The sequence below is a fragment of the Glycine soja genome, chromosome 9 (assembly GCF_004193775.1).
Source record: "Glycine soja cultivar W05 chromosome 9, ASM419377v2, whole genome shotgun sequence".
NCBI classification, from domain to species: domain Eukaryota; kingdom Viridiplantae; phylum Streptophyta; class Magnoliopsida; order Fabales; family Fabaceae; genus Glycine; species Glycine soja.
This window is the reverse complement of record NC_041010.1, coordinates 25,939,274-25,966,792: the sequence shown is the minus strand read 5'-3', so window position 1 is coordinate 25,966,792 and position 27,519 is coordinate 25,939,274. Positions and strand designations below refer to the sequence as shown.

Genomic DNA, 27,519 nt, shown 5'->3' with positions numbered 1-27,519 from the left:
AAATTTTAACTCTTTGTAATACAAACAATATAGTTTGAACATTACTCCTACACACACACATACATACATACATATATGGAAGCATAATGGCAACCTCAAAAGTGCAGCAATTTGAAAAATTCATATACAATCGCTTCATTATTTTAAGAGTAAAAAGATTATATACTGATCGTCTAAAATATTTTGAATACTCATCAAATCATAACTCAACAAGTACGATAAGTTTATTGACTTTTAAACTAATTATCTTAAACTAATTCAAACGGTGATTTATGATTAAATGACCATATAAAACAGTTCTAGATTGTTGATGTATACATGTTAAATTCTTTTTTAAAGCATATCATAAAATGGGATAGGTTAATCAGAGGCACAATTAGTTACATCAAATAACAACAAAAGAAGGGCATGAGGATGTGGTAATTAATTTCAGTACAAAAAATAAAAACGAACGGCATATATCCTTTCAGGTTAAGAGCTGATGCTACTTGTGAAAAATAAAACTACTTTTTCCTTAGAAGAAACAATAAATAATCACTCTTATAATGTATCAAATAATTTTTCTATCTTGATTTGTTGAGAATATACACTATTGTAACGTTTCCAGCTTATAAAAGTAGTACAAGCATAATGCAACCATAATGGATCAAAGTACAAAAAAACAAAAGTTAACATATTTACATCAAGAGTGAGCCCCCATTACTCAATCCATCAATTTTCGATCGATCACCTTGGCCAAAGATATAAGTGGGTATCAGCAATCTACACTTCTGCCTCAACTGTTTCTTTGCAAATCTGCAAAGCAATACACAATTATTATAATAACGAAAAATACAGAGAATGAAAACAAAATGATTAAGTGATGCATGAAATTACATAATTTTGTCACTAAATCAAGGAATTGCTTTCCTTTATTGTAAATAATTGACAAAGACAAACAGTCCTTCCCAGGACGCAAGTAAAGTTGGGAAACAGACAGCCAACGAAGGTTAAAGAAAAGAAAATACAGGAGATAATAGTGAGTTTGGGCAAAAAAAATAGACATCACTTTGTTAATCACAGAATGCCATGGTGTTGTATGAAAGTAGATATAAAGGACAGAAATCTCAGAGTTCTTTGTCCAGAATATAATTCTTGAGACAGAATAGCTTAAGATTTCTTTCTCCACTACATATATGTAGATTAAGGATGATATTCATCCTGCAGTTTACAGATATGCAATGTAATGTGCATACATAGAAATAACACTAAAGAGCGTAAAAACTCAAGCCACTATATATGAATGTTCAATCAAGAAAGCACCGTCAATTATAATGCAGTGAACCCAGAGGAAATCCCACCGTCAATTTTAACCAGACTCAATTATATGGCATAGATGTAAAAGTAAAATACATCAAGGCATAGTCACCTATTTCTTATGCATTAAAAATTACAGGAAAAAAGCAATAAAAGTTCAGGAGTTGATATCTAGGCTTAACTATGCTTTCGATCCTAGGTATCATAATTGTGCAATTTTGATCCCAGAGGTTTCAATTGCACTGGGTCCTCCATGCAACACAATTGTGTGATTTTGGCCTCTCTGTCAATCTTTTGTTAAATATTTATGATTTGAGATTTGCTGATGATGACATGTCAATGATGTGACAACTAACATGTTTGCTGACATGTTAATGTGGTTAATTACATTTTTAGTCCCTTGGATATCACAATTGTAAGGGACCAAAAATACAATTAAGCCACGTCAACATGTATTAGGCAACATGCTAGCCGTCACATCATCATTCAGTGTCATGTCAGAAAATATGTTTAATATTTAATGGAAGACTAAAAGAGGGACCAAAATCATATATTTGTTAATTTGTGATACTTTGAGGAGTGAGGACCCAATTTGAGCAATTGAAACTTGAGGAATCAAATCGCACAATTACAATACCTGGGGAGGCCAAAAAGTGCATTAAGCCAATATTCTACAAGAGGTTGTAATGAGATAGCAAACAGTTTTGGGAGAATGTAATGCTTCTTAACATTAAGCCCTCTCTACAAACAGACTATGCCCAGGCCCCAAGTATGAAAACTTCACTAGAATTCCATTAATTTAGAAAAAAGTGCATTAATGATAGCAGAATTACAGATTTTTCTTTTTTAAAAAAGAAAAACTTATTGGTTAAATATGCTGACAATACTTGATCATTTTGGTGCAGATACATTCTCACAAATTTAAGATATTATATACCTGTAAATTTTCTTGTATAGGTAAGGGTCATAACAAGAGCATACAATAGAGGTGCATTAGGAGGGACCATGCTGGTCTGTGACATAACTAAAAGGCCATCAGTCCATTGTGATCATGTAAGCTGGGAACAAAGCTGACCTTGTGGACCTGACGATGGTGCACTGAAGATGCAGTGGAGTTTGTTAACTCAAGATTTATATAAAGTATGATCCTTCATAACGTCCCATAAAGCTCATCATCATATTTGAATTCTCAATTATGATCTTTCTTACTTTTCTTCAGCAACATTGTCATGTGATTGATATCCTCATTCCCTGTTTCTCTTCTACCCATAAGCCACTGAAGTGCCTCAGCCGCAGCATCTTTTTCTGCATTCTTCTTGTTGATATAGGGTTGGCCCATTATCTGCACTCCATTAAACTCAACGGTAGCCTGAAACTGATTATTCTTCAATTGCTTAGTGCTGTAGAAGGGTGCACCATATCCAGCTCGTGTGAGCAACGTTTGAAGCTGACTTTTAGAATTATCACCCCCGGGTCCACTGTCTGTTCTTGAAACCGATGCTTGTTGCAATGCCATCATTGATGGTTTAAGGAGCTGGCAACTAAATACAAATCTTCCTTCACATTTATCATTGCAAATCAGCAACCGTATAGCAAATAAGAGCTCATGGAATGAGTATATGCTCATCAGCGGAAACTGTAGCTGCAAACAGTAATTTAAAATAGAAATCACAATGCAGGTTGATCCAACAAAAAACACCAAAAGAAGATGCTACATCCTAAGCCTGTTGTCTTAAAATGTGAGTTTGGGCCTAACTCAACCACAAAAGCTAACTCATAGGATGAGGGTTGCCCTCCACTTATATACTCTATCTTAGCACTATCTCTAGCCAATGTGGGACTTGGATTTTTCCCAATACACCCCTTCACGTCCAGCACTTTTGGGCTTGGTGCATGGCCCTTTGAATGGATCTAGGATAGACTCTGATATCATCTTAGAATGTGGATTTTGGACTAACTCAACCCCAAAAGCTAACTCATAGGATGAAAGTTTCCCTTCACTTATATACTCTATCTTGACACTATTTCTAGCCAATGTGAGACTTGGGTTTTTCCTAATAAGTTGCATTAGGAAATTATGCAACTTTTCAAAAATAAACATCAATCTTAGAAAATGAGTTGTCACAACAGTTTAATTTTTAGTAATTCTTTTGATAGTTGGGCTAGCTTTTCTCTGAACTTTTAAATATTAGTCAGTAACCTTGTTGAGCAATACTCACATAGGGATGCAATTTGAGAGCAATCTCAAATTGCATCCCTATGTGAGTATTGTACTCAGTTCAGAGTAGTTAGAGTATGTAAGTTAGTTAATCCAGCTGGTGCCTAACTAACGAGAAGCTTGCTGTGCAAGCCTTAGAATCTTCTTTTACAAGACTGTGTAGCTTGCTCTGCAAGTCTCACAGGTCTATAAAAACTACAGTGTAACTGAAAACAGTGGGAATATAAGTAGCCAATTCCTAAAACGGATTATTTAATGTACTTTATCCGCCTGCTGGGTTACGTGTGGGTATTTTACCAGAGGTTTTGATTGTATCAAATCTACCCGTGCGATTTTTGTTGAAGCATATACTCTTTGGGGAGGGTACGGTGCGGACGATTTCAAAACAGATTACTCATTCATTCGATAGAGAAGATCACCAAGATTTCGTGATTCGCTGCCGAACTTATTCTAATTCAATAAGAGAGCTCAATATTATGCCCTGAAGAGGACTCGAACCTCCACGCTTTTTAGCACGAGATATTAGAATTCATAAGTCTCACAAATTCTCTCTCTCTCTCTCTCACTCTTCTCTTTTCAATCATCTCTTTTCTAATTGGCTCAAACCCACTAATAAGAAGGAAAAGGGAAGCATAAAGACTAAATACTCTGAAATTGATATTAACAAGATATGTTGTAATTTATTTCAAAAACTCTGAATTTGAGTTTACTTCTTAGTTACTTAGTGATTGTAGTTGAATCTTTAGGTTTTTTTTTTTATAAAAATATTGCATAGCTGTTTAATCTTGTTAAGCAAACTCTATTGGTTTTTGAAAGAACAATGACAAACATGTCACACTTCCACTTTCAATAGTTTCTCTTTTCTCTTGCAGTTTCATGACTCAATTATCAAGGGGAAGTTGGTAGGAGCATGAAATTAATCTGCACCTACTTTACTCCGAATAAGGTTGTCAAGTTCTTTCCTTATACTCTGGTACATGTTAGCAACGGCAGGTTTCATAAAAAACTCCAAATATCCTCCTGACATTTTCAAGTGACCATCCTGCAAAAAAGATTGAAATTCCAGTAAATCAACAAAGCATTAAAAACTAGAGGGTAATTTCAAACTATAACATTTTATAGACAAGACTAAACATTATAACCAATAAAAAAATCAGAAGGAACTTACCGTATCTCCTTTTGAGATGCTTCCACCCAAAAGAAGCACCACTGAATCAGGCACAGCTGTTGAGTCACGAAGAAATACAGAGTTCACTTTTATCTTCTCATTAAAAACTACCCATGGATATGGAATTCTAGTTTCCCGAGCATTCACTGAATTCTAGTCAAATAAAATAAATGTGGGTTGAGGTCAAAACAAACAAACAAACAAAATCAAAAGATAGCTTATAAAACTCGAGTAATTATTCAGTTTCAATACCAGAAGTAAATTATAATGATTTGAATGGACTAACCGAATGTAGGAGCACTTGGCCATCCTCCATTGTTTTTAGAGAAAATGACGTATCCTTATGCTGCAAATGAAATTACGCCATATTTACCCATGACAAAAGTATGTACTGAGTATACAATATGGACCTTAGTGGGATCTACAATAAATGTAACATGTACGCAATGTTGAAGAACATACCACAACCGAGCAAATTCCAGGATATAGGCCATAGCAAACAGCTGCTCGTATGAGATACATATCATAGCTCCAAGCATTGCAGCTGCTCGTATTGCTATCAACTAACCCAATATCTTTGAGCAGGGATAAGAATTCCATTCGAAGAGCATCAATAACTCTCATGGATTGAGCAGAAAGAAAATTTTTCCAGCAATATTCATGTCCATTAAGGTCTTTTTCAGCATCCTTCCATCCCTCATAGGCCCTCACAATGGCAAGATGGTCACTGTAATCTTGGGAAAATTGAGACTTTGCTGCCTCTGCAAGCTTTGATAAATAAACTAGATAAATCAAATAAATAAATGAATCATCATAATGAAGTCATCAAGCAATAACTTGAAAAAGAAAATGGGCTACAATACTGTCAATACATGTTGCTTTCAATATTGATCAGGAATATTATATTTGAAAGTTGAAACCAAAGGAGATAATATTTTAGAGAATGAATGAAACTGTTTGAGTAAGAAGCATGGGTGAAAATGTGTTAGGGCTCAGGATGTAGTTGACCCAGTCCAACTTAGTCATGGGTTAGGAAGACTTATACTAGAAATAAAAAAGAAAAAAAGGATCAGGCAGACGGGGTAAAAAAGGAAATTAGTGGGGTAGAAGCAGCTTTACAATTTTTACATTTTGTGGGCAGTGGAAAGGAGCATTGCTCTGGGGTGGGTATTGCAGTTTCTTCTTTAATACATCATCTTCAATCTTCAATATTATCCAATTTCTACTGTGTTTTAATTCTGGTTTCTGAAAATTGGTCCAACTTGCCAGATTTAAGTAAGGGAGAGTACATGCCCAAGCGTCAAACAATTAATAACGCTGTCGTGGATGGAAAGAAGTCACAGTGAAGAAAGTAGCAGATGGACAGGCCTCTTTTCAGTGAATGCTAGAAGAAATGCAATGGATGGAGTTGTGATTGTCCCAAGAAACACCTCCCACTCCGCCTCACTCAATTGGGTCATCTGGAGGAAAAGGAATCGAAGAACAAATGACAAAGTTTGAAGCCAAGAGGAAGCGTTTGTTTTGGACTCCATGTGTTGCCCATTGCCTAGATTTGATGCTAAAAGACATTGGGAAGATGGCTAAAGTTTAAAAAGCAATTCAAAGAGGCACTAGTCTTGTTGGCTTCATCTATAACCAAACATTGCCCTTCATCTATATCCTCTTTGGATATAAATTGGCCACAAGGAAAAGGAGTACATTGGTTCCTGGTAACTGTGAAACTATATTTTCTCTTTTATAAATTTAATCTCATCACAATTCACGTATTACGGCTGAGTGGTGGAGGAACTATGGATTGCATGCTCCAAATCTTCAAAAGCTTGCTATTAAAGTATTGAACTTGACTTCTAGTTCATCAGGATGCAAATGTAATTGGAGAACTTCTGAGCATGTAAGTTAATATTAAAAGACTTATATAGAGTTTTCGTACAGTGATGGTGAAACTAACATTTTTCTAATTATAATATAGATTCACTAGAAGAAGAAAAGTAAGATTGAGCACCATAAGTTCCAAGTCTTGGTTTATATTAAATATAACCAAGCTCTTGGGCAACGCTTAGACACTCGTGATGTCATTGATCCCATCCTCCTAGATGATATTGATTGAAGTAATGGCTAGTGGGAGAATTTGGAGGAGATGGCAAGGGCGCCAAAGATGATTTGGTTTTTAATGATGACATTGACATCAACTTGACTTTGGGAGATGTTGCCAATTTAGCTGGTGTGCGTGAGACTTGGGTTACACTAGGCAGCGAGCAAGACAAGGGATAGGTGCTGCTGCTGCTGCACCTTCAACCCAAGCATTTCAAATTGATTAAACTGTCCAAGAGGAGGAAGAGGAAGCAATCTACAGCTGTCACAGTAGTGATAATGATAACGAAGAAGATTTGGATTTAGAAGATCATTGATGATTCCTATTTCTTATCTAATCTAGGAGACTGGAAACTTGTATTTGGTTGGTATTGACTTCCATGTTTTGTTTAAGACACCTATGAACACCCATGACTTTTTGTTGTTAATAATGAATGTCATGAATCATACTTTGGCTAATGTGGAGAGACTTGCTAGTTTAAATTTGTATGACTCTGTTTCTGTTAAGGGAGTTGCTATATGTATGATGTTGTGAATAGAGTTTCTGTTACATATTTAATTCATCTAATGCATGATTATGAGAAGAGTTTATGTTATATAAAATTATATGTATATAATTTACATCATATAAACTATATTAAAAAAAATACAATACTGTTTTTGGGGTTGGCCACTATCTGGGATTTAAAACATTGCTCAGCAAGGCTCTTCAAGGACCAAGATATATTTTCAACAAGCTAGATACCTTTGACATATCTGCTCCAACTTGAGAGGGGAAGTAGGAAACTGGATAATTTAGTGATTCTTCAACTCACCAAGTAGCTAACATACATTCTTAACCAGAGAAATAGAATTAAAGTAATTAGCCGAATTATTTTCCTTTTGTAAATTGCACTCAGTCTAACTTCTAACTGCCATAATTCCTTTGGTTGCAGTTATTTCTTCAAATATATGCCTTCCAGGTTTTATCTTTTTACTATACAGCCTACCAGTATAAAAAAAAAAAAACTTCGTACCCCATTGCCCGGAGGCTCTTCGTTATATAACCAAAATACTCCTTATAATGACTTAGGCAATCTTCATCCCTCAAGCAAATCTTTTAACAATTAAGTTCAGTCTGTTCTCAATTCCAATAATATTGCAGTCATTTAAAACAGAAAAAACTTACATCTTTTTTATCCAAAGGTGTTAGAAAAGGATCTCTAACACTAAGGCCAGCAACAATAGTTAATATGGGATCCAGGCAATTGAAGATAACACCAAATATAAGCATCTTGCCAAGTTTGGGTTCCATGGGAAGCATTGTCAAGTTGTGCCCTGTCAATTGACAGACCAACTATTGGGCTTTATACTTTATAAGGAAAATAATCAGTAAGCAGATTTTCATGCCGGATAATGGTCAACCAACCTAGAATAGTCAGATTCTCATTCTCATCCAAAGCTCCAATTGTTTTTAAATATTCAATTGCTTTTTGCACCTATGAAAAAAATAGGTAAACTAACGTGAGAGACAAACTATATAGTAATCAATACCAAATGAATTAGTGAATGTATTTCAAAGATAACAACAAAGAAAAATGTGCATGTATTGGAGATAAAATGATAACACAAAATTAGAGCATTGAATTTATCATTACCGCAAGTATCTCGGGTGACTGCAAAGCCCTAGACAAGAACTCAGATATACTTCCTAGTTTCAAACTTTTTATTTGCAGACAGAGAGATTGCAAGGGCATCCTCAAAATTTCAGGTAATTGATGCTCTGCAAAAGAATCATATACACATCTAGGATAGAGATGATAACATTCTCCTGGTTGAACACGACCAGCTCTTCCTCTTCTCTAGAGAAAAAAAAAAGAATTTAGTGGGAGGATAGAATAAAGTCGTTAAAAGGTCAAATGGTTTTAGTTAATGTAGGATCATGGTTCACAGGTAATTGCACTTTTGAACCATGATCATTGTGTTTGATTGCAGTTTCCTCACTGATACCTAAAAAACCAGCACATTGCACCCCGATGTGATGATGGCAATTTCCACCAATTCTGTAAGATTTAACATCTATAGATCATATTCACATAGCACTGGGAAAAAGTAGAAAGATAGCCAAACAAACAGATACATTCAAAAGGTGGAATGCACATACAGCCAATCACTAGAATGGCAAAGCATTAAATCCCAAAGTATGTGTGAAATGTCACATATTGTCATGTGAAATTGACCTTGATAGTCAGCCAGTTCATATGGACTGGATGAAAATGGCAACAAAGTTATATATTAGGATGCAGTGTCCACTTTCCAAATATCATGAGGAAAATACAGCTCGACCTACACATTATCAGCTAGATTATTGGTTACAAAAGAATATAAAATCAATTCTAACTGAATAACTTGATGTAAACAAAGAGCCAACTATTAACCATAATCATTTAGCACAAATATGGTATTCAATTAGTCCATAGCCTTGTTTTATGTAATTGAATTTTACCATATAGTTCTATAAGTATAATGCCAGCATTCCAGTAAACACAAGTTATTCAATTCTAAATGAATAACTTGATTTAAACATTAATCATAAAATCATGTAACATAAAAATGTCGTGTTTGCCAGTCCCTCCCCCATTTTCCAAAAAAAGGACCCTCAACTAGTCCCTAGCCTTGTTTTTGTAATTATATCATACCCAGTCTAATGCCAGTATTCCTATACATACAGCACTCAGGCAACTAAACTGATAAGATACTGTTACCAAAATTACTATTAAAAAGTAATTGGACTAAATGAACTCATTATAATATATCAGACACCAGAAGCAAAAAATGCTTTCAAGTAATATGGAACACAATATCATTATTGCCAATGACATTAAAGATAACATAACCTTACTTGTTGAACTGAAACCTTAGAGATCCAGGTGGGAAGCAAACAAGGCGTGTTGTTCAGTGCATCATATGATGATTTTTTCGCCTTCCCACAGTCAAGAACAAAAACAATATCATTTATTGTGATACTAGTTTCAGCAATATTTGTTGCTAGCACTATTTTTCGTACTCCATCTTCAGGTTCCTCAAATATTAACCTCTGCATATACAATATATAGTTTATCAAGAAATTGCTTGTAAGCATGAGGGTTAAATACCACAACTCTACAATGGTAAACACAAGTTTCTTCATTATCTGACAATGCAAACAAAAATTACTGCTTTTATGTAAATATGTTGCTAGGGGACACAATCATTATGCTTATTTTCTTCAACAACAAAATAATAATATGTATTCCAGCAACAGAATGCCTAACAATCAGATAATAAGTGCAGATTGGTAAGTAAACACAGTGTACAATAACCCATTACCTGCTCCAAACTGTCCATTGAGCTATGGCACATCAGCAATAAAACTCGGCTAGGATCACTCAAGACAGGATGAGTTAGGAGCTTCTCCTTCAGAGCATTTATATCATCCCATCCAATCATAAAAACCAAAATAGCACCTGGTCTTTCATGCTCGCATATATTGCACAAGATATATTGAATGAGGTTAAAACCAATACAGTCAGGATACCAACAAGACAAAGACTCCCTTGTTTGCAGACTATAATCACTTAAATCAGCCGCTCGTAATGCATCCTGGTAATATTTTTCCAAAATGAACTTAATAAATACATTGCAAGGAATGGAGTGACTGTAGCTTGAGAATCTTTAAATACCTCTACAGAAGAAGCAATTTGGCTTTTCCTCTTTCTTGGGGCCTGTTTGTTCATTTTCCAAATCCTTTCTTGACCATAGTCATCAATTTGATTGTCAGGAGTCAATCTGTAGCCCGACATTTCCAGAATATCCTCCAAAAATTGAGTTCTAACAGGGTATGTGAAACCCTATATTAGCCGTCACATCCCCAAACAATAAGAATGGGAAACTTTTAGCTTTCAGAGCCAAAATAGTAATGCTCAGTAACATCAAATAAAAACAAAATAGTATTGCTCAGTTACATCAAATAAAAAAAAGAACATTAGTTATCTTTTCCATCATCTATGTAGAACATAATTTTGAATCTCAATCGCATTTCAAACCTCCTCCCTAGTTCCCAACAATTGAAAATAGAGAGGAAACTAACCATTTTAAAATTACAACAGAAACTACAAGGAATACTCATCATGAATTCTTGAGCATTTTCATTCTCATTTAAGATGATATTTATCTACTTTGCATCCTGAAACTAATTTTATACTTGCAAATAATGTCATTTTAGCATAGTCATCAATCTTGCATAGCAGCACGACATGTAGTGGATGACCCAAAGCCGCTATTGGTGAGATGACTATTATTATGAAATTTATAGATATAATTAAACAATTTATATTACATATATACAAATGCTAAAAAAAATTACCCATAATTAAAGACACTCAATAAATAATTAAAAGTCATAACTTTATGCCAAACACAGAAGTTAATAACAAGAGTCGGGTATTATAAAAGGGGAAAAAAGGGCCACATAAGGTTGCCTACCTAAACAAAATATTAAAAGAAAGATAACACAGCAGTGGAACAGTATCAGCCTTCATCACTGTCGCATCCTTTTGCTCCTGTGTCCCACAACCAAGAGCGTTGTTCGTTGACAACCCACCTCCCACCACCCCAATGCCAATTGTCACCACATGCGTGATGCGTCTCCACACATTGCTTCTTTCTCGGAATGTAAGCTCCAAACACCAGTCCAATACCGACATGTGAGCCCTTTTTCCGGTGACAACCACCCAAAGTTGATCCCTCTAACAAGCATCCTCCCTAGCCTCCAACAACCTCATCCAGACTGCCCCTAGACCAACTTTGGTCTGACCAACAACATTAAGTCTACCTACTAGGCAAGGTTTTAAAAAATGGCTTGTGGATCAAACTAGATTAGTATCAAAGTTTAAGGATGATACATAGTATTGACCTTTTGCCCTAATAGAGTTCAATGAGGATGGGAAATTGGGAATTTTTAAATTCTCCTTGGCCTGAATTCTAAGTATGACCCTGTTCGGGTTTGGATTTTGGAAAAAGAAAAACTCCTTTCTCTATCATAAGTATTCTGGATCAATGATATTGGAAGGAGGCAATTCACTTGATGGTCAGCCTTAGCCTCTGAAAAGGGTCCAATAAAAGGATCATTTGCTTTTGGGAAGTCGTCCACAAAATCTAATCATGAAGATTGTTACACTAAGGAATGGAGCCATACTAAGGAACACATAGTAATTTATAAGCTTCATGGAAAGAAAAAAGTCCTCAAGTGAATTGAAGGATTCAAGGATACCTGAAAGAGGTGCTAATTAAACATCTGACTCATTGTGATAGAAGTCCTTCCAATCCAACAACAACAACAACAACAATGCCTTATCCCACTAGGTGGGGTCGGCTACATGGATCAACTTCCGCCATAATGTTCTATCAAGTACCATACTTCTATCCAAACCATTAATTTCGAGATCCTTTTTGATAACCTCTCTTATAGTCTTTTTGGGTCTTCCTCTGCCTCGAATTGTTTGTCTTCTCTCCATCTGGTCTACTCTCCTCACTACAGAGTCTACCGGTCTTCTCTCTACATGCCCAAACCACCTAAGTCTATTTTCCACCATCTTCTCTACAATAGGCGCTACTCCAACCCTCTCTCTAATAGTTTCGTTTCTAATTTTATCCTGTCGAGTCTTACCACACATCCACCGCAACATCCTCATCTCCGCTACACCTACTTTATTCTCATGTTGGCTCTTGACCGCCCAACATTCTGTTACGTACAAAATCGCCGGTCTTACCGCAGTCCGATAAAACTTTCCCTTTAGCTTGATCGGTACCTTTGCATCACATAACACCCCCGATGCTTTTCTCCATTTCATCCATCCTGCTTGAATGCGATGATTCACATCCCCTTCAATTTCCCCATCATCCTGTATTACAGACCCAAGATATTTAAACCGTGTGACTTGAGGGATAATATGGTCTCCTATTTTCACCTCTGAGTTAGAAACCCTCCTTCTTTTGTTGAACTTACATTCCATATACTCCGATTTGCTTCTGCTTAGGCGAAAGCCATGTGTTTCTAGAGCTCGTCTCCAAGTTTCCAACCTCTCATTCAACTCCTCCCTCGACTCTCCAAGGAGGACTATGTCATCTGCAAAAAGCATGCATCTCGGCGCTATCTCTTGGATTTGTTCCGTGAGGACATCCAGAATTAAGGTAAAAAGGTAGGGGCTAAGGGTTGACCCTTGATGTAAACCAATTGTGATGGGAAAATCGTCTGACTCTCCATCCTGTGTCCTAACACTAGTCGATACCCTATCATACATATCTTGGATAGCTCGAATATATGCAACCCTAACCCCTTTCTTCTCTAGAGCTTTCCACAAAATCTCTCTAGGCACTCTATCATACGCTTTTTCCAAGTCAATAAAAATCAAGTGCAAGTCTTGTTGGGCCATGCGATATTGCTCCATCACCCGCCGTAATAAATAAATCGCTTCCATGGTCGACCTTCCCGGCATGAAACCAAATTGATTCTCAGTAACTTGAGTCTCCTTTCTTAATCTCCGTTCGATCACTCTTTCCCATAATTTCATGGTATGACTCATGAGCTTGATTCCCCTATAATTTGCACAATTTTGTATATCCCCCTTGTTCTTATAGATTGGCACTAACGTGCTTCTCCTCCATTCCTCCGGCATGCGTTTTGACCTCATAATTTCGTTAAAGAGTTCGGTGAGCCACTCAAGACCTCTATCTCCAAGAGTTTTCCACACTTCAATAGGTATGTTGTCTGGCCCCACCGCCTTACCATTACTCATTCTTTTCAACGCTTCCTTTACTTCCTGTTTCTGAATCCGACGATAGTTCCGGTCCTCTTCTCTTGTGTCTAGACTGCTAGAGTCATATCCATATCCATCATTAAATAAGTTGTGGAAATACGCCTTCCACCTTTCCTTGATATCTTTTTCATGCACTAAGACTTTGCCTTCTTCATCCTTAACACACTTTACTTGATCCAAATCTCTAGTCTTCCTCTCTCTACCCTTAGCAAGCCTATATATAGATCTTTCTCCGTCCCTGGTTCCTAGAGCTTGGTATAGTCCGTCAAAAGCTTGGGCTCTTGCCTCACTCACCGCCTTTTTGGTTTCATTTCTAGCTATCTTATACTTATCCCAAGTCTCAGAATTTCTACACCTAGACCACTCCTTGAAACACTCCTTTTTTACTCTAACTTTGCTCTGAACATTTTCATTCCACCACCACGATTCTTTACCCCTAGGTCCAAAACCTCTAGATTCACCCAACGTCTCTTTAGTCACTTTAATAATCTCTTGGGACATCTTGTTCCACATATCATTTGCACTTCCTTGTGATTGTCCACACCAACCCTCCCATATCTTTTGTTGGAAGATTCCTTGTTTCTCACCCTTCAAGTGCCACCATTTGATCCTTGGTGCTACCAGAGGACTTCTTCTCTTTGCCCTATCTCTAATTCTTACATCCATAACCAAAACTCTATGTTGGGTAGTCAAGCTCTCTCCCGGGATAACTTTACAGTTCAAGCAATACTTCCTATCAGACTTCCTGATAAGGAAGAAATCTATCTGAGAACATGTCCCTCCACTTTTGTAAGTGATAAGATGTTCCTCTCTTTTCTTAAACCATGTATTGGCTATAGAAAGATCCAAAGCCTCCGAAAACTCCAAGATGGATTTACCCTCCCCATTCATCTCCCCTAGGCCAAAACCCCCATGCACCCCCTCAAAACCTCTAGCCACGCTACCTACATGTCCATTGAGATCCCCTCCTAGGAAAACTTTCTCTCCTTGGGGTATATCCTGAAGTACCCCTTCTAGATCCTCCCAAAATTTTACCTTAAAGTCCTTCCAATCCCACAAGGTGAAAATAATGTCCCCATTTTTTTTTTTTTGAACCGCCAAAAGTAATAATATATTGATATAAAAGAGTACCAGGGGTTTTTTATTCTTGTCTTCTGTAAAATAATGTCCCCATACTTAGTAAAGTAGAGCTGGAGCATCTACAAGTCCTTTAATAACTTTCTTAGTAAGCCTTCTAGCAACTGTTCTTTGACTAGGACAGGTAAGAATTCTTTTAATGTCTCTAGTACTCTTCCTGAAGACAGATACTTGGCTCTACTTCTAATCACATGACACTTTCTGTCTCATACTTCTCATCCTACTTCACATTTTGTAGAAAAGCAACACATTACCATTGCTAATGGATCTCAGGCCCCTGTTATTCAATGAAGCAATATTCAACTTCAAACATCCCTATCTTTGAACAAGCTTGCAAATGTCCTCGATGTTCCCAAACAGGCTAATAATCTTGTTTCTATACTCAACCTTACACGGAATTTGAAATGAAATGTACAGTTGAAATTCAGAATTAATATTCTGATTCTATTATTAATAGTGGTTTATAGGAACATAATCTTTGATTTTGAGAAAACAGAATATCCTTATTTATGTATAATTAATTTAAATAACCTATATAAACACGCATCCACCATGTATTATGACATGATTTCCAGTTCATTACCTTAGCCGATTTTCTGTCATAATTTTCCTCAATGGATGCTACACCAATCTTCTCTTGTATAACATCATTCCGTATTTGTATGACCACACATTCATTTTAACATTCTCATTTTTGCTACTCTAACTTTTCTCTCAAGTTGTCCCTTTAAAGCTCAACATTCACTACCATATATTATAGCTGTACGATAAAACTTGCCTTTGAGTAAAGTTTGTTACAGTGTGACAGCTGCCAGACCGTAGGATGAGAGAGAGAGATAGAGGGAGAGAGACCGAGAGAGCAACAGTGATAGAGAGGGATAGGGAGGGAGAGTGGACCACCGTGAGGAGAGGGAGAGGTAAACAAAGGGAGGGTGAGAGACCGAGAGAGGATCCCAAAACTCACTACGCCGCCAAAAGGCAAGGACAAACCCAAAGGTATCAGCATGCAAACTGGAGGGAAAAAGCAAACATCACCACGTTCTACTTCACAAGGTTCCCTGACCACATAACAGAGAAGGATCTCAGGGCTCAGTTCAAGAGATGGGGAGATGTAAGGGAGATCTTCATCCTCAACCATAGGAATAAAGGAGGAAGAAGATATGGCTTCGTAAGGTATTTTGGGGTCTCTGATGAAAGAAAATTAGAAAGGCAACTCGATAACATCATACTTGGGGGACTCAAGCTGTATGTCAATGTCCCAAAGTATAAGAGGGGTAAGACGAAACTAGAGGAGCACACTGTCAAACACGGCACAAAGCCAAAAGGGCACAACACTAAAGCGGTGGATGGGGGACACACTGGAACGCGTTACTGGAACCCTTCAATGACATATGCGAAGGTGGTGTCCACCAACAAAACAGACGCAGGACTGAGAAGGAACTTTCAACCTTCACACCCCACAATGGTTGAATCCCACTCGTCGCTCCACCTTGAAGTATCAAAAAAGGAGAGGAGGAAGTACACAGACACATGGGTAGGCCATTTGAAAAACCTGGGGGCGTTCGAGAGAGTTGACGAAGAAATACCCTGGGAGTTAGGGGTTAACATTGTGCTGAAATACATCGGCGACGACATGGTACTCCTCCTTGGGCTACTGGACTCCAAAGCTGAGGAGATCATGTCGGAAGAACTCCAACATGGAACATCTCCGTTCTATTCGCTCCAAAAATGGAACCCGACGATGAGGCCAGGCCACAGACTCGTATGGGTCCAATGCTGGGGCATCCCTCTTGAAGTCTGGGACGTAGAGAACCTTTGAAAATTGGTGGCTGCAATCAGAGACCTCATTGAGGTTGACGACGATGTTGAAGAACTAAGGAGAATGGATAGAGCCCGAATCCTTATCAGAACGCCACGGAGACCACTACTCCACCACTCAGTTGCAGTCTGTATTGGAGGGGAGACGCACACGGTGCACATCGTCGAAGAAGGGTCGAGCGACGTCGGAATGCGCCCCCCCCCCCGCCGTCGCAGTGCCATAGAATCGACGGAGGAGATCGATTCTGACGATACCGACAATGACATATCGCGCGCGGCGATGGCGCCAACCACCGACTTCCGGCACCTGTTGAAAGGCTTCGACGGAGACCGGGATGTCCATCTCGAAGACCACTGGTCCCAGCCGCTACCCGATGGTCCAAGCCTCATGGACTATCCAACCGATAATAACAAGGACAGCTGGCTTCACCTACCCAGCATCGGCATCTGCGCGAGGCCAGAAATGGAGAAAGGAAAGAAACAAGACCCTAGGGCGCACTCCGAGGTTGACCCAGGGGACCATGATGGGGGAGGTAGGGCGCGAGAGTCTCCAAACAGGAAAGGAAAGGTGATCAGAGTAAAGCCGACATCAATCAGGGGAGGAACATCATGCATGGATAAGGAAAGTCCCATTGCTCAAAGGGGAGATGACCCTGACAGTCCCAGTGGGGCAGCTATGACCCCAATCGGGCCTAGCAATATTCATAATTTTGAAAGTGGCCCAATTACGGAGGTGGACTTTTCTAACCACACCATAACCACATCTCCACATACCCCTATGAACAGCCCAACAAAACCTGTAACCCCCATTACGCCTCCGTCATCACCCAAAATATCAAATGACATTCAAACCAATGAGGCAGGGCAACATATCGAACTGGGCTTTACTAACCACACCTTAGCCACTAAATCAATACACCCCATTGACAGCCCAAAGCACCAAACAGCAACGAAAGAAGGGGAGTGGAAAGTCTATGTTAGGTCCAAGGGGTGCAAACATAAGGAGGCCCACCAAATTAAAAAGCACAAATTTCTGGAGGATATTAATCCCCCTCCCCACCACCAGCCCACATCGGGAGCTAGCACACCGCCAACTAAATCGGGATACCAACTCATGGCCACTCACTCAACAAATCAGGGCATGCAAAACAACCCAGGGTCGTCTTCAACAGTAGAGGGACCCAATGAGGAGCAGTTCAGAGAGGCATCATCCCAATGGGAGCTTGCAAAGATCATGGGGGTATACAGTGATTCAGACCAGGCAACAATTATCAACAAATTTACAGCTATGGAGGTCAGAGACAAGCAGCAGGCACAGGAGCTGGGAGACAGAAACCTACCATCATGAATATTATTTCCTACAATGTCAGAGGGCTTGGGAGGGGGGTTAAATGGGCTGCAATCAGGAGGCTCATAAAAAAATATCAGTTGGATATGATATGCATCCAGGAAACAAAGAAGGAACAAGTTGATAAGACTATGTGCCAGGCATTGTGGGGAGATTTGGCTGTTGGATGGGATTTCCAGCCAGCAATAAATACAGCTGGTGGACTGTTATGTATATGGAACGAGCAATCCTTCAAAGTTGATCATAGAGCAAGTGGCAGGGGCTACATCCTACTGGATGGAGTGTGGGTCAGCAAAAACCAGAAAGTAACCATAGTAAACATATATTCCCCATGTGATAATCTGAACAAGAGAGAATTATGGGAAGCACTAAGCCAGCTGAGACACCAAGATCCTGAGGGATTATGGTGCTTCTTCGGAGATTTTAACAGCATTAGACACCAGTCCGAGAGAGAAGGGGTGGCTCACAGGGGTATGGAAGCAAACAACATAACTGATTTTAGTGAATGGCTAGCCGACCTAGAGGTAGAAGAAATACCTAGTGTGGGGAGAAGATTCACATGGTTTAATCCAAATGGGACTGCAAAGAGTAAACTAGATAGATTTTTTGTCTCTCATGAATGGCTCAACAAATGGCCAGGCTGCACCCAATTCATCTTGGATTGGAACTTCTCGGACCATTGTCCCATACTTATGAGAGCTAAGAACATTGATTGGGGACCAAAATCATTTAGAGTGTTCGACTGCTGGCTGAAAGACAAATCCTTTGATCAGATAGCCAGGGAGTGCTAGACAAACACGCAACCTAGAGGCTGGGGGGGGGGGCACGCGCTCAAAGTAAAAATCAAAAAACTAAGTGTGGAACAGGGAGCATTATGGAGACACTCTTAAGAAGGTACAGAGGATAGAGGCAAATCTAAATAGCCTTGAAGATGCAAGCACGATTAGACAGCTGACTCCTCACGAACTGCTGACCCGCAGAAAATTACAGGAGGACCTTTGGTTAGCAGCACAGTCTCATGAATCCTTGATGAGGCAAAAGGCGAGAGTAAAATGGATTAAAGAGGGGGATTGCAACACTCGCTATTTTCACTAGCTGATGAATTCCAAACGCACAAATACTGAAGTTAAAGGTGTCCTCATTAATGGCAGATGGGTAGAAAACCCAATAAGAGTGAAAGAGGAGGTCCACAGATTTTTCAATGATAGATTTAATGAACCTGAACAGTGCAGACCAGTTTTGAATGGCACTAGATTTCATGGTATTGGACTGCATCATAATGAAATGCTGGTGGCAAATTTCCTTGAGGATGAAATAAGGGCGGCTGTTTGGGAATGTGGTAGTGAAAAAAGCTCAGGTTCGGATGGTTTGAACTTTAAATTCATCAAACAATTTTGGATGCTCATGAAGCCCGACATCAGCAGATTCATCGCTGAATTCCATGCAAATGGGGTCTTCCCGAGGGGCAGCAATGCATCCTTCATTGCCTTGATCCCAAAGAGAGATCCACAAAATCTTAAGTGGAAGACAACTGCTTCACAGTGTGGTGATAGCCAACGAGACGGTGGAAGAAGCAAAGAGAAGCCATAAACCTTGTTTGGTGTTCAAAGTGGACTACGAAAGAGCATATGACTCCATATCATGGGAGTTCCTATCTTACATGATGATCAAATTAGGCTTCTGTCAAAAGTGGATCTCCTGGATCGAGGGCTGCCTCAAATCTGCTACAGTTTCTGTTTTAGTAAATGGCAGCCCCACTAATGAATTCATTCCTCATAGAGGCCTTGGACAAGGCGATCCATTAGCGCCTCTACTCTTCAATATTGCTGCAGAAGGATTAACCGGCCTAATGAGAGAAGCATTGGATAAGAATCTCTATAGCAGCTTCCTTGTGGGAAAAAACAGTGAACCAGTTAACATTCTCCAGTACGTTGACGACACCATCTTTCTTGGTGAAGCCACAATGAAGAATGTGAAGACAATCAAGTCCTTGTTGAGGAGTTTCGAACTAGCATCTGGCTTAAAGATAAATTTTGCAAAGAACAGCTTTGGGGCAATTGGAAAATCTGTCCAATGGACGAAGGTGGCAGCTGAATACCTAAATTGTAGGATTTTGTCCTTACCTTCCCTTTATCTGGGTATCCCCATTGGGGCTAACCTAAGACGTACGGAGTTTTGGGACCGTATAATCCGAAAATGTGAGAGAAAACTCACTGCATGGAAACACAGACACATATCCTTCGGGGGGAGAGTGATCCTAATTAATGCAGTTTTAACAACACTTCCTATCTATTTTTTTTCCTTTTTCAGGGTACCATAAAAAATAATAGCCAAACTGGAAGGCATTCAGTGCAGATTTTTGTGGGGAGGGGAATCGGAGTGTAGAAAGATCGCATGGGTTAACTGGAAAATTGTATGTTTGCCAAAAGCCAAAGGTGGCCTTGGTATCAAAGATCTTAGAACCTTCAATACAGCATTACTAGGCAAATGGAGATGGGATCTTTTCTACAGCCAAAAGGAACCATGGGCTAGAATACTGCACTCTAAGTATGGCGGCTGGAGGGCATTGGAGGAAGGGAGCAGAGGAAGCAAAGATTCCACATGGTGGAAGGACCTAATCAAAACACAGCAACTGCAGCAAAACTTCCCACTCAAAAGGGAAACAAAATGGATGGTGGGTGGGGGAGATAAGATTAGATTTTGGGAGGATCATTGGACAAACACTGATTTACCACTAAGGGATAAATTCCCTAGGCTATATACCAGATTTCATGCCAACAACAGCAAATCATACAGCAGTTGGGGACAAACACAAATACTGGCTGGGAATGGCAGCTGAATTGGAGGAGACCTCTCTTTGATTCTGAAATAGCAATGGCAGATAGCTTTCTTGGGGAGATAACTCAGCAGCAAATACACTCTCAAAGGGAAGAAAAATGGATTTGGAAACCTGAACCAGGAGGACATTACTCAACAAAAAGTGGATATGACCTGTTATGGGGGAAGTTGACGGAGGAAATTTTGGGGAAATATGGAAACTAAAAATACCAACCAAGTCAACAGTGTTTGCATGGAGACTAATCAGGGACAGATTACCAACTAAGACAAACCTCAGAAGGAGACAAGTTATGGTACATGACATGCTCTGTCCATTCTGCAAAAATAATGAAAAGGGGGCTGCTCACTTATTCTTTAACTGTACCAAAACCCTCCCTCTATGGTGGGAGTCAATGTCTTGGGCTAACCTCAAGACAGCAATGCCACAAAACCCTAGACATCATTTCCTACAGTATGGAACTGAGATAGCTGATGGTGTGAAATCCAAAAGATGGAAATGCTGGTGGATTGCCTTAACATGGACAATTTGGCAACATAGAAACAAGGTAGTCTTCCAAAATGCAACTTTCCACGGAAGCAAGGTGCTGGAGGATGCCTTACTCTTACTATGGTCGTGGATCAAAGCTATGGAGAAGGATTTCACATTACATTTTAACCAATGGTCTTCTAGCCTGAGGGATGCATTTTGTAACTAGGGGGGGCTAGGTGATGGTGGAATTATGTAACACATTAGAGTGTATCTAGCTTGTCCCAGCCAAATCAATGGATAAACTGGATCCTTTTCTATTCATATGTAAATTTAGTACCACTGGTACTTTTCTATATATATATAATACACCTACTTTTGCTGAGCAAAAAAAAATTATTTCCAGTTCATTATTCCTCTGTTTTCTCCTATTTTAACATGGTGTCAAAGCCTGATAGAGGTATCTCTTGAAACTGTGTTTTCCTGGTGGACCCACTGTCCCCCAAGATAAATGTTTAGCAAACTGTGTACAACTACAGTTCGCCTTCTACTTGCTGCTCATATTCCAATGAAGAATTTTCTGGCCACCGCCTTCCACCGATCTATGCCACCCCAATGACAGCATCTTGAAAGAACCACTAACATGCTCTGACGCATGCCTTTTCAGTGTGCCAAACAGCTCTCTCATCAGAAGCGTTTCCAGCATGTGACGACGCCTCCAGCCGCCGTTTTGGCAGCACTTCTGGCTTAAGGGAGTATTTAAGTGCTTGGTTCTCCACCCTTAATAGCTAACTTATAAGGGACGGTTCCCCAAGTGCTTGGGTGTTTATCTTTATCAAATTATTAGAAGAATGAAGGCGGCAAAGGATTCAACTTGTGACAACTTTGCCATAGGCATTTGTCAGGACCACAGGGCTTAAAGGCGAAGCTCTTAAGAATGATTAAACTTTAACAACCATGCCTTCAGGTTAAATGTTAAACATATATAAGTACTTTCTCTCTAAGATTCATGATCCATCAATCGTAGTAAATTCCTAGTGATATATATCCCTTTGACAACATAAACAAGCTATGTCATTTAGTTTATGTAACATACTGGAATCTTCATAGTTGCAGCACCATTAAAATATGAAGAGAACAGCTCAGCATCAAGGGTAGCACTCATTAAAATCAGTTTCAGTTCTGGTCGGCGGGCTAGGAGATCTTTAAGAACAATGAGGAGAAAATCTGTCACACAAAAAAATGCAAAAGCATTATCATAAAAAATCTTCTAAATATCAAAGACACAATCAAGTTCAGAAATCTACCTTCATTCATTCCACGCTCATGAATTTCATCAACAATAATATGAGTTACACCTATTAAGTTTCTATCATCTAGTAATCTTCTTAATAAGATGCCTGTGGTGCAAAAGAGAAGATGAGTATCTCTCCCTCTCATACCTTCAAGTCTAACTTTATATCCAACCTTTCAGAAAAGAAGTCAAACAAAGGAGAGACAGATGCTTTAAATTCCAACAGACTATATAACAGAAAATTATTGCGCTGGAATAGTAATAAACAGTAACTGTCTTTGAAAAACTCACAGATTCACCCAATTTCTCTCCTCTTTCAAAGGCAACTCTTTCAGAAACAGAAATTGCTGCAATGCGTCTTGGTTGTGTGCATATAATATTACACACAGCTCCACGAACTGATTCAATCTCGGATTCTAGGATAAATTGTGGAAGTTGTGTTGTCTTTCCACAACCTGTTTCACCTGAAATGATAAGTACCTGAAAAATATGTCAATTAATAATTATTAATAATTAAAAAGAATTTGAGAAGCCAAACTTTAAAAAGATTCAAATAAATACTACAAACTAAATTTCAATGATATATTACTATAACAGTGTTTTACTGTGTAATGTACTAATGTTGTGTGTGAGACCACACAAAATACTCTTATTTATAACGAAGGAGGTTTACAACATAAAGAAACTAAATAATGAGCAATAAGGGAGATAATCTCATACTAAACTGCTATAATTAAAACATATCAAATCATATATTTCACACTCCCCCTCAAGCTAGAGCATATATGTCATATGAACCAAGCTTGTTACAAATGTGGTAAACCCAACAAAACTAAAGTAAAGACAGTTCCAGTCGGAGTCGGATGGTTGCGCTGAAAAACCTCGACTGCAGCCAACGAAGGCGAGTAGCTGCAATGGGTGTTCACCTGTGAATAAAGCATGCCCTGAGGTGGAAGGAGACGGTTCCAGTGTGACGCTCGCTGGAGATGTGTCATGCATTGTGTGCATGAACTTCTCTCCCCGAAAAAGGGCCCTGCGTGGGGTCGCTAAAGCGGTGTGTTGTGTTGGTTGCGCACATGGACGGCATGGCGTTCTTGAAAGGTCACTGATGCAGACCAACAAGAGGACGGTGCACTGGCTACCAAACAGGCCCAACAGTGGGTGCGGGTACAGTTCACCTATAAAGAAAGTTGTGCATAGATGTGTCTATGCGAGGAACATTGGTGAACGCCATAGTGGAAGCGGGGTGAACGTCATAGGGGAAGAAGATTCTGAAGGAGGGTAAAGGCCATGAAACACAGCGAAACGGCCAAATGAGGTTGTTGAGAGGGGTGTTTGGTTTCAAACTGAGCCAAACAGGTCAGAACAAAGGCTGGATAGGCTCGCTGGAAGTAGAGAATGGCAGTACTTGAGATTTGAATTTTTGTGTGTATTTTCACACAATCAATCTACTTTTCATTGCTCTCTATTAAATATATATATAGGGTACAAAAAGGGAGGGAGACAGCTGTTTACACTTACACAATACAGCTGTCTCCTCAATAAAGCTGACTTACAAACAGCTACAATACACAAAACTACACAAACTTTAACACTCCCCCTCAAGCTGGAGCATACAAATCATATGCACCAAGCTTGGAACATATAGACTGAATCCTAGTTCCTCTTAAGGACTTAGTTAAAATATCTACTGGCTGGTCATTAGAATTGATGAACTCAGTGATAATCTCCTTGGACAATAGTTTCTCTCGAATGAAATGACAATCAATCTCTATGTGCTTAGTCCTCTCATGGAAGACTGGATTTGAGGCAATGTGAAGAGCTGTCTGATTATTACAGTACAACTTCATTTGCACCACTTCACAAAATCTCAACTCTTGGAGAAATTGTTTAATCCACATGAGTTCGCATGTAACTATAGCCATAGATCGATATTCAGCCTCTGCACTGAATCGAGCAACAACAGTTTGTTTCTTGGTCTTCCAAGAGATAACATTTCCCCCAACAAAAACACACTATCCTGAGGTAGATCTCCTGTCTATGGGACAACCAGCCCAATCTGCATCACAATATCCAGAGACTTGAGTGTTACCCTTGTCTTCATACAACAATCCTTGTCCTTTACATATCTGAGAATACGCATGACAGCATTGCAACGATCAACATGAGGATTTTGCATAAATTGGCTAACCACCCCAACAGCAAAAGAAATATCAGGTCTTGTAATGGTGAGATAAATGAGTTTTCCCACAAGTCTCCTATATCTCTCGGGATCAGGATAAACTTCACTTTGATCTGCCATGAGCTTTAGATTTGGGTCCATAGGACTATCAACAGGCCTACAATTTTGCATGCCTGTTTCCTCCAGTATATCAAGAGCATACTTTCTTTGTGAAATCACAACATCATCTCTTGATTGAGCCACCTCAATACCAAGAAAGTACTTCAAATATCTCAGGTCCTTGGTCTGGAAATGGCTGAATAAGTGCTCTTTTAGCTGGACGATCTTAGTAGTATCATTTCCTGTAATCACTATATCATCAACATAGACCATTAGATAAACACACTTTCCAGGAGATGTATGACAATAAAAAAAACAGAATGGTCAAGGAAATTGCTTCAACCCATAGAGAGATCGGTGTAGCTTGCACACCAAGCCATACTCCCCTTGAGCAACAAATCTAGGGGGTTGCTCCATATAAATTTCCTCCTCAAGACCACCATGAAGGAAGACATTTTTAATGTCAAGTTGATGGAGAGGCCAATGACATATGGCAGCCATAGCAAGAAACAGTCCAACAGCGGTGATTTTAGCTACAGGAGAGAAAGTATCACAATAATCAAGGTCATAGATCTGAGTGTATCCTTTAGCTATTAATCAAGCCTTAAGCCGATCAACCTCACCATTGGGCTCGACCTTAATAGTATAGACTCATCTACAGCCAACAGTTTTCATGCCAGGAGGAAGAGGGACAAGTTCCCAAGTACCATTGTTTTCAAGAGCCTGCATTTCATCAATCATGGCTTGTCGCCATCCAAGATGATCAAGTGCCTCATGACTATTGTTAGAAATAGTAAGAGAAAACAAAAGAAAAGTATGAAGGAGACAAACAATGATAACTCAAGAAATTATAAATAGGATGAGGATTACAAGAAGATCGAGTACCTTTCCTTAAGGCAATAGGCCAGGCTAAATCAGAGTTATGAGAAGAAGTGGAGGAGGAAGGATCCATGGTTTGAGGATCTGTTGGAGGAGAATGGGAATCACGAGGAGAACACTCAGGCACTGTAGAACTAACTTGTCGTGTCTTGCGTTGATATGTAATGAGAGGTGGAGGAGCAACTTCAGTTGAACTTGGTGGAATAGATGGGATTTCACTAACACTTTGATTGGAATTACCCAGTGGACCAGGAGATGGGACTGGAAGGACTTGCTGAAAGGAAGAAGGATAGTCCATGGAGGACGAGAAGAAAGGTGTGTCCTCAAAAAAGGTAACATCAGCAGACATATAATACCGTCTTGTAGTTGGAGAGTAACACTTGTAACCCTTTTGAAGACAAAAATACCCCAAAAAGACACATTTAATGGCCTTAGCAGAGAGTTTGTCTAAACCAGGAGAGAGATCATGGACAAAACAAGTACAACCAAACACTCTAGGAGAGACGTGAAATAATGGATCATGAGGAAAAATAATTGAGTGAGGAATTTTATTTTCAAGAGTAGAAGAAGGCATCCTGTTTATTAAGAAACAAGCAGTAAAAACTGCATCTCCCCAATGGTGTGTAGGAACATTTGAGTTTAACATTAAGGAGCGTGTAGTTTCAAGGAGATGACGATTCTTCCTCTCTGCTATGCCATTTTGTTGTGTATATGAGGACATGTGAATTGATGTAAAATACCTTTTGAGGATAAAAAGGAGGATAAATCATGAGAAAAATACTCTTTAGCATTATCACTTCTGAAAATCTTAATAGTTTTTCCAAATTGGTTCTTAATCTCATTAAAGAAAGACATGAATATAGGCAAAAGTTCAGATCTGTCTTTCATTAAATAAACCCAAGTACATCTAGAGAATTCATCAATAAAGGTTACAAAATATCTAAAGCCAAAAGATGTGACACGACTTGGTCCCCAAATATCAGAATGAATAGTAGAGAAAGCTGAGTTACATCTTTTTTCAATTTGAGGAAATGATGACCTAACATGTTTCCCTAATTGACAAGATTCACATTCTAAGACTTGAAGATTCTTAAGACTAGGAACCATCATTTTCAATTTCTGTAGACTTGGATGACCCAGACGATCATGCAAAAGCTTGGGTTTTGAAGTTGCAAAACAGGACACGGGAAAGCTGGATTCTAAGTAATAAAGTCCTCATGATTCACGTCCTTCTCCAATCAGACGACCCATACCATGTTCCTGAATAACAAAAGAACTAGCATCAAAGGTTACTGAGCAATTTAACGAACAAGTCAGCTGACTTAATGAGATTAAGTTATAGGGACAATGAGGAATAAATAATACAAAGTTCAACTTTAATGAAGGAGACAAAGAAACTTGACCAATTCCTTGAGATGCAACTTTGGACCCATTGGCTATAGTAACAAAGTGGGGAGCTTTTGGAAAAGAAATAGATGAAAAAGATGATTTGTTACCAGAGATATTATTACAGGCACCTGAATCAAGTATCCAAGGACTAGGACCTTCCATAGATTGAAAGATACATGCTGTTGAAACACATGGTACCAAGGAGGATTGGACTTGGTTGCTGGATTTTTCAAATTTGAGCTTCAAATATTCTTGGTGCTCTTCATCAGAGAACTTAGACTCTAATTTTTCTGATTTAGATACATGTGCTACCTTGTCAAGAAAGCCATGTAAGGAGTAACAATTTTCTTGAGTATGATCCATCCTGTTGCAATAGGTGCATTGAGGACGTCCACTCCTTCCACGGCGGCCTCCTCTGTTGTTATGACCTCCTCCTCTTCCACGAAGTGCAACCATGACT

At 39.1% G+C, this 27,519-nt stretch overlaps 1 protein-coding gene across 5 annotated transcripts in view; it reads right to left on the bottom strand.

The window, feature by feature from the left end:
* Window positions 1-522: 522 nt before the first annotated feature.
* The window catches only part of LOC114367964 (DExH-box ATP-dependent RNA helicase DExH5, mitochondrial-like), a 45,028-nt gene continuing 18,031 nt past the window's right edge, over window positions 523-27,519 (bottom strand). For 3 of the 5 annotated variants that reach the window (XM_028325254.1, XM_028325258.1, XM_028325257.1), the window contains 15 exons: window positions 22,802-22,990; window positions 22,524-22,683; window positions 22,313-22,443; window positions 10,475-10,642; window positions 10,122-10,394; window positions 9,655-9,849; window positions 8,411-8,614; window positions 8,182-8,251; window positions 7,942-8,090; window positions 5,145-5,450; window positions 4,969-5,028; window positions 4,683-4,835; window positions 4,446-4,556; window positions 2,234-2,938; window positions 523-795 (listed from right to left, as the gene is read on the bottom strand). In XM_028325254.1, coding sequence (XP_028181055.1) covers window positions 2,486-2,938; window positions 4,446-4,556; window positions 4,683-4,835; window positions 4,969-5,028; window positions 5,145-5,450; window positions 7,942-8,090; window positions 8,182-8,251; window positions 8,411-8,614; window positions 9,655-9,849; window positions 10,122-10,394; window positions 10,475-10,642; window positions 22,313-22,443; window positions 22,524-22,683; window positions 22,802-22,990 — 2,622 coding nt within the window. In that variant the 3' untranslated portion in view covers window positions 523-795; window positions 2,234-2,485. Of the gene's footprint in view, window positions 796-2,233; window positions 2,939-4,441; window positions 4,557-4,682; window positions 4,836-4,968; window positions 5,029-5,144; window positions 5,451-7,941; window positions 8,091-8,181; window positions 8,252-8,410; window positions 8,615-9,654; window positions 9,850-10,121; window positions 10,395-10,474; window positions 10,643-22,312; window positions 22,444-22,523; window positions 22,684-22,801; window positions 22,991-27,519 lie in introns of those variants that run through there. The other 2 variants (XM_028325256.1, XM_028325259.1) reach the window with 2 other exon arrangements.